Here is an 8,496-nt window from a genome sequence, read left to right on the forward strand (position 1 = left end):
AAAAAGAAAAAGATAGCATTATGTCTGTCCTCTTTTACCCGAGGCTGTCAGCAGCATATACAATTAAATAACCCCCTCTGTCCTGGTCAACTTTTATCTAAACCATTTTTTTTGTAGATACCGTAATTTGGAAGATATTCGGATCCATAGATTAAAATGACTCACCCTGTATAATTATAATCGATTATAAATTGTTCTTTAATATTATATTATATTAATATTATATATATATATAATATTTTTACGGAAAAATTGTTTTAGTAATTTTGATTTTTGCGGGTGCTATATTGACCAATCAATATCGATCATTTATATGATTGGTTACGTTGCCTTTCATACCGCTCAGGCTCAACAAGTATTGCCGCGCGAATGCCGTAACCTATTCACGTGTTCACGTGCTGTGCTGTCTTGTGTCTCGTGTGTGCTGCTATAAAACAGTGAAAAATGGATAATGAAAAGAAACCGGTAAGTGCACGATTTTTTTCCCAAGAAAAAATTGATTGTGCTTTATCTTGTGATTTAATATCTTTGTGTACTTTAAAGTAAAATATTACGCTTTTAGGTTAGTTCGCATTTGCAAAAGTTCGCGTTGCATCGCATTGTACACTCTTTAGTTCTTTTTTCTCTCCAACGCCTGAATATAACGTTCTTCTCATTTTAAGTGCGAATTGTATACAAGTGTACAAAATAGCAACGCAACAATAACAAACTTTTTGTTTGTTTTACTTCTAATAATGTATAAACTCAATTTTTAGATTATACTTCTTTAAAGATTTTGTCAACTTTGTCTTATTAAAATTTTAGATCTAGAAAATATTAGATTATTTTTTATCTTAGAGTATTAGTAAAATTGAACTTAACAAATTTTATAATAAATATAATTAAATATTGTGTATGTATTCGCAAAGAAATTTGAATAATGTAGAAATGTATTGTATAATATATTCTACTGTAGTAATATAAGTACCTACTTTAGAAATCTTATAAATATTATTATATTATATATATTACAATTATGTACTGTGTTAAATGTATATTATGCAGTATTGTTTTAAGGCTCAGTGAAACATATACTAAGAAAAAATACAGCATTGTAGTGTATGCGTCAAATGATATTAAAGATATAAATGCGCAAGCATCCTACAATGCTGTATTTTTTCTCAGTATATGTTTCAGTGATCCTTAAAACAATATTGCATATTATAATAAAACAATGTACTTATGTACTACATATAAATAAATCTGACATTATATTACACGAGGCTATAATTTTGACAGTTCATTAATATATATTAACAATCCGTTGGGTTAAGCCCATATCAGACTACGTATTAAAGATTTGTTCGTGTCGAATTCGCGCGTATGCTAGCGGCGATGCAGACACAGATTACCGGAACCGTTTTTCACGAAAAACGCGCAGCAAACGGAGTCGCGGGTGGAATCCCTTTTTTGAATTGAAGCTGAAAGTCTTTATGCGAATTATTATCTCGACAAATCGTTCAACTCGTGCGACCGTTTCTCATACGTAGCAGCAAGGCCAGAAAATATTATTCAGCCGATCAAAGCACAGTCGAAAAACAAAGCTTATAAACACGAGCGAGTTGAAGATAAAATGTCTGGTGTTCGAACTTACGGAGAAATAAAGCAACTGTCTATTTTTTAGTAAACCAGGCAATCACATTTAATTAACACAAATTTTAACAATTAAATGAACAAATTCCAACGAAAGTAATTGACGTTAATTCGCACTCGGATTCGTGAAATCGCGGAGAGCGGTTCGACAATTTAGTCTCAAGATTTTCAGATGCGTTTTTAGAAGGAATTAATAATCTGAACGTTTCGACTGTTTAAGAACAAGTGAAGCTTTCAAAACGATCTCTCGCGATCGACGGCGATCGATCTCATCGAGCGACGAAATTCGGCGTCGCGACTTGCGCATTAGAGTTTGCGGCGGTTGTCGAGACGCCGAATTTCGAGTGATCGCTTAGCTTGTGTAGCGGAGCTTTATGTCGTAGCGGTTTTCTTCATTTAAACTATTTGCGTTTATTTACGAAGATCTTGCATTTATATTGATCTTAAACATACCGCCCGCCTTGGAATGGCAATTCCGAAATATGATCGAACTCTCGAACTAGTGAAAACGCTCGACAACGAAGCTCCAGCCGTAATACCGTCGCGAATGCGAAATTGATGACTGGTGAAATTCGAGTAAACACAGAATCAAATTCGATGATAAATTCTTGTGAGTTTCTTGGCGTGGGGGTTTTTTTTTTTTTTTTTTTACACCGATGGAGTGTTCGTTGGCTCGCTATCGAGAGGTAATAAACATAATTTTGTGATTGGGCGCTTGAATTCGGACGACGCTGTTTTTATTGACACGACGCGAGGTAATGCATCTGAACCAGAGTGTAATTGCGTAATGCGTCCGAGCTCCCATTTGCAGGGAGGCAAATCTGGCTTGCGCAAGAGAACCATCTGACCGACCTTTATTATTTCTTGTTTGCGCTTCCATTTGACTCGTTGCTGGAGTGTGTTGACATATTCGTTTTGCCAGAGTTTCCAGAATTTTTCGGTCATTAATCGCACGCGTTGCCATCGTGACAACCGACTTTCCTTCAGATTGAGCAACGATGGTTCAGGAGTCGTTGTGATAGCAGAACCGATTAGGAAATGGCCCGGAGTCAAGGGTTCGTAATCGTCGAGATGGTCGCTTAGCGGCGCAATAGGTCGCGAATTCAAGCACGCCTCTATTCGACAAAGAAGCGTCGTGAATTCCTCGAATGTGAGCGTCTCGTTTTTGACTAGGCGGCGGAGATGATGTTTCACACTTTTTACACCAGCCTCCCACAGTCCGCCGAAATGCGGCGCAGATGGGGGAATAAAATTCCAGCTTACACTGTCAGTCGCGATTTTATTTTGAAAATTGCTCTCGGTGAGAGCGGCCCGATATGCGGACGCGAGCTCTCTGTCAGCGCCTAAGAATGTAGTTCCGTTATCGGAATACATTGACTCCGGTAATCCTCTACGAGAGCAGAATCGTAAATACGCATCGAGAAATGCGTCGGTCGAGTAATTACTAACGAGCTCAAGATGAATCGCTCGTGAATTAAGGCAAATGAATAAGGCGATATATGCCTTTTGAGTCTTGATTCCGCGACCGCTACTTGTGCGAATTTGGATCGGACCGGCATAATCAACGCCACAATGCAGGAAGCTGCGCTCTGGTTTTGTGACTCGGATCGCGGGAAGATTTCCCATTAACTGTGACGGAACAGCTGCCTTTTCGCGAGCGCACGGAACGCATCGATGAATGATGGCTTTGGTCATACTTCGACTGCGTAGGATCCAAAATTCCTGTCTTAATACATTTAAGGTTAGTTGTAATCCAGCATGCAAGGATCGCACGTGCGCATTTTTAATAATGAGATGAACAAGCGGATGTGACGCGAGTAGAATCGGATGCTTCCTGTTGAATGGGAGAGGCGAATTTTGCAATCGGCCTCCCACTCGTAACACATTGTCCTGATCAATGAATGGATTAAAGGAAAGGATTGGACTTTTATGGTTGAGCGATCTTTTATGAGTGAGCGCTTGGATTTCCGTGGAAAATAAGGCTTGTTGGATATAGCGGATCCAATAAAGTTTAGCGCTGCGATACTCGTCAGCGGATACTGCGGCAGGAACTTCAGACCCTTGCGGTTGATCGTGCTTCCTGCGTTTACATTTATTTAAAAATTTATATATATAAGCTGTAACGCGGATCAATTTAGGCCAGGATGAATATTTTTTCGCTAGATCCCATTCGCGATCGTTCATTGCGACCGTTGCGCATGTAGTTCGCACTTCGAGCTCCGTTTCGTGAGACACTGTGCTATTCTCAATCGGCCAAAATTCGGAAGAGCGTTTTAGCCATGGTGGGCCTGACCACCATAAGTGATGATTGATTAAATCTTGTGCGAGCAATCCGCGAGACGCGCAATCAGCTGGATTATCGTCGGTTGATACATGACGCCAAGTGAGATGAGGGAGATTTGCAAGAATTTCGGTGACGCGGTTTGCAACAAATGTTTTCCACCGAGATGGATGTTGACGAATCCACGCTAATACGATTGTGGAGTCCGTCCAACAGTAGCATTGAGTAGTATTTGCTGAGATTGATTCTTGTACGAATTTCATTAGCCGTGATAGAAGAACGGCGGCAGACAGTTCTAAACGCGGAATGCTTAAGGGCTTTAATGGAGCTACTCTAGATTTTCCGGCTATGAGCGATATTGTTGAGTTTCCGTCAGATGAAGTGACCTTGAGGTAAACAACTGCGGCGTATGCAACGAGCGAAGCATCGGCAAAGCCGTGCAATTCTTGCTTGACGACGTGTGGACCGCACCCTGTCCAACGGGGCACTCGGAATTCGTTGAGCAACCTAAGATTTGAATGAATTTGGTGCCATGTAGTTAATTGTGATGGTGGAATCTTTTGGTCCCACTCCAATTTAAGGCGCCATAGAGTTTGCATGAAAACCTTTGCGATGATAGTTGCAGGTGTCACCCAACCAAGGGGATCGAAAATTTTTGCAATGATCGCAAGTATCGAGCGTTTGGTATCTGGCGGATGGTCTTTTAATGTCGATTGGAATTGGAACACGTCGAGCACGGGATTCCAACCGACGCCGAGCACTTTGAGCGTTTCGCTCTCGTCGAGAGGTTTTGTGCAAGCGAGACCGTGATCCTCCGGGTTGATCTCGGCTAGAAGATCCTGCGAGTTGCTTGCCCATTTTCGTAATTCGAAACCGCCGCATCGCAAGAGTCGAATCAACTGTTCGCGTACTTGACGAATGCGTGTTACGTCGTGTTCGCCGAAGAGTACGTCGTCGACATAAGTCTGATTCGTCAACACGGGAACTGCGAGAGGAAACTTCTGACCTTCGTCCTGCACCAGTTGTTTGAGAACACGAAGAGCTAAGAATGGTGCACAGGCTGTTCCGTATGTGACCGTGAGTAATTGAAATTCTGTGACGTGTGCTGAGGCGGACTGCCATAGAATTCTCTGATAGTCCATGTCGCGAGGATCAACGCGGATTTGCCGATACATTTTTGTGATATCGGCAGTGAAGACGTATTTGAACTGTCGCCATTGCATTATAACGGCCGGAAGTTCTGATTGGAGCTTCGGGCCTGCTAAGAGATGATCGTTTAGAGACGATCCGTTTGAAGTTGCTCTCGAAGCGTCGAAGACAACGCGTAAGCGTGTCGTTGTGCTACTATCCCGGATGACGGAATGGTGTGGAATATAAATGCATTGCCCTTTGTGCGAGAACGATTTCGGAGCGACCTGCATGTGCCCGAGGAGTTCGTACTCTGAGAGAAAATCTGAATATTCGCGTGCCTGCGCGGGATGAGCGTCGAGTCTTCGAATTAAATTGCGCAGTGATTTCTCAGCTATAGCGCGAGAGTCTCCAATGTCAATTGGAGGACCGTGTTTGAATGGAAGACGCACTACGTATCTTCCGGTGGAATCTCGCGAGTGCGTATTCCGGAAATGAGTCTCGCAACGTTCGTCTTCGGGACTTAATATTTTTTTGTGAGGCATCTCTTCGATCTCCCAGAATTTGCGCAATTCGTACTCGAGAGAGTCGGAATTGCAGCAATGATTTGCGTTAACCTTTAGTGCTTTCTGACATGTCGTGTTAACTGAGGACGTGTTCATGGGAGAGTTCGAAAGAACGATCGGCCCGGAGATAATCCAACCGAACGCGGTATTTTGAGCGACCGGCTCTCCGGACGTGGATTTTTGGATTCCATCGAGCAGAGTTTCCCCATAGAGATCTGCACCGATGAGGATGTCGATGGGATGAGAGCTGAAAGGATTGTCATCCGCCAACGTAAGAATTTTGAAAGGAATTGAGACTGAATCTTGTGCTGCGCGAGGTGGCGAGTATGCCGTTAATGTTTTTAGAATGAGTGCGGTCGTGGAGAAAACCGGAGTCAATGCATTTCGCGGCGAAATAAGTATTTGTGCGGTGTGGCGATGCGTTCCGGCACTTACACCTCCGATCGCGGATATTGAAATCGGCATACGAATTCGCTTCAACTTTAATTGCTGAGCGAGACGCTCAGTTATGAAGGTCATTTCGGACCCTTGATCGAGCAATGCTCGAACGCAAATCGTGCGACCGGACGGCGCGGCAACGTTCAGCCAAGCAGTTGCCAACAAGATCGTTGATCGGGTCTGTTTTTTAGTGGAAACAAACAAAGATTTTACTTCTGAGACAGCTGTCTCGGCAGAGCTTGCTGGCTGTTGCTGCGCCGCGCTTTCAGCACTTTTTGATGAAGAATCCGAGCTTTCGTGCAGCATGGAATGATGCTTACGTTTGCAATGTCGGCACGTGAATTTACTTGTACATGCGTAGTAATTATGTCGCTTGCTTAAGCAGTTCGTGCAACGATTTTCGGCTTTGACTATTTCGCGACGTTCGCTCGGATTCTTATTTATAAATGTTGAACAGGATTGTAAATTGTGATTCGCGTTACACAAGGAACATGGAGCATGCAGAGCTGTAGTTGCGTTGGCGCTATTAATTTTTGCAGATGATGCTTTGGTTGCCTTATCCGCGTTGACGGCTGGAAGCTTGAGATCTTCTAACGCGCGGATGCGTGTGTCAAGGAACGTTTTAAGATCTTCGAAGGACGGAAGGTCTTCAGTACAGAACTTTAGATTCCACGCCTTTCGTGTAACAGGATCGAGCCTTTGCGAAACGATACACACAAGCATGTCGTTCCACAATTGTTCCGGAGACCGTTTTAAATTTTTCAATGCTGCTACAGCGACCCCGACCCTGTCGCGTAGGGACTGGAGATCCGACACGGACTCGCGAGTTACGCTGCTCAAATTCAACAGCGTGCTCAGATGCACATTCAATAAACGGCGCGCGCTCTCGTAACGTGATTTTAGCAAATTCCACGCTACTGTGAAATTGTTTTCGGTCACAGCTAAACACTTCACGCAATCGAGGGCGTGGCCTCTGAGACTTGATGTTAAATAATGCATCCGCGTAAAATTCGTGAGATCGTGATTGTCAATGATTAACGCGGTGAAACGATCGCGAAAGCTCTCCCACTCCTCGAATTTTCCGTCAAAGGGCGGCAATTTGATGGGAGGCAAATGTTGAAGAGCAACCGACGACGTGTAGCCATGGTGCACACTACTATTTATAATAGATTGGTTCGGGCTCACTGGAGGTTCCAATTCTTCCAGACATTCGGCCATAAAGTCGGAGGTTGCGTGATATGTGTCCTCAGCGTGGTCGTATAGATTCTCCGAGAAGTAACTGCAAGCGGCTTGCTCCTGCTTCGTAAGCCGAGTCACTAGCTCGAGATGACCGGCTTGAATTTCGGCCCAACAGTCTTTCAACGCGCTTATTCGATTCCGTACTCGCGCTGCACTTAGATTGCCTTTGCCGATTTTTTTAAAATTGTCTAATGAGCGATCAAGCGAGCGTAACACCTGCCTCTGTTTTGTTAAGATTTCGGCCATGCTGAACGAGAATTTATCAAGATGAAACTGCACCAGAAAGGGTGCTACTTTTGAATTTTCCAATTCGCGATCCGTCGCTACGATCCGGCTCGAAGGACCAAAATGTTCGTGTCGAATTCGCGCGTATGCTAGCGGCGATGCAGACACAGATTACCGGAACCGTTTTTCACGAAAAACGCGCAGCAAACGGAGTCGCGGGTGGAATCCCTTTTTTGAATTGAAGCTGAAAGTCTTTATGCGAATTATTATCTCGACAAATCGTTCAACTCGTGCGACCGTTTCTCATACGTAGCAGCAAGGCCAGAAAATATTATTCAGCCGATCAAAGCACAGTCGAAAAACAAAGCTTATAAACACGAGCGAGTTGAAGATAAAATGTCTGGTGTTCGAACTTACGGAGAAATAAAGCAACTGTCTATTTTTTAGTAAACCAGGCAATCACATTTAATTAACACAAATTTTAACAATTAAATGAACAAATTCCAACGAAAGTAATTGACGTTAATTCGCACTCGGATTCGTGAAATCGCGGAGAGCGGTTCGACAATTTAGTCTCAAGATTTTCAGATGCGTTTTTAGAAGGAATTAATAATCTGAACGTTTCGACTGTTTAAGAACAAGTGAAGCTTTCAAAACGATCTCTCGCGATCGACGGCGATCGATCTCATCGAGCGACGAAATTCGGCGTCGCGACTTGCGCATTAGAGTTTGCGGCGGTTGTCGAGACGCCGAATTTCGAGTGATCGCTTAGCTTGTGTAGCGGAGCTTTATGTCGTAGCGGTTTTCTTCATTTAAACTATTTGCGTTTATTTACGAAGATCTTGCATTTATATTGATCTTAAACAAGATTGAAGATTGGAATTTAATTAATCAGGACAGAAAACTAAAATTTCTTTGTTTTGTTTAGTCAAATTTCAATTTTAATTGTTAATGCATGGTTTGATACGAGCTTTATATAAGCTTTAT

The 8,496-nt window shown here is 43.0% G+C and overlaps 1 protein-coding gene across 1 annotated transcript; it reads right to left on the reverse strand.

Annotated features, from left to right (window-relative positions):
- Positions 1-2,280: 2,280 nt before the first annotated feature.
- On the reverse strand, positions 2,281-7,530 carry LOC105670437 (uncharacterized). Its single transcript, XM_067352431.1, has one exon. The coding sequence runs from the start codon at positions 7,528-7,530 to the stop codon at positions 2,281-2,283; it is 5,250 nt and encodes a 1,749-aa protein (XP_067208532.1).
- Between the last annotated feature and the right edge of the window lie 966 nt (positions 7,531-8,496).

This window comes from Linepithema humile, chromosome 3, assembly GCF_040581485.1.
Source record: "Linepithema humile isolate Giens D197 chromosome 3, Lhum_UNIL_v1.0, whole genome shotgun sequence".
NCBI lineage: Eukaryota > Metazoa > Arthropoda > Insecta > Hymenoptera > Formicidae > Linepithema > Linepithema humile.

Excerpts from the sequence above, each read along its gene's own strand:
- LOC105670437 (XM_067352431.1), bottom strand. The coding sequence starts at position 7,530 with ATGGCCGAAATCTTAACAAAACAGAGGCAGGTGTTACGCTCGCTTGAT.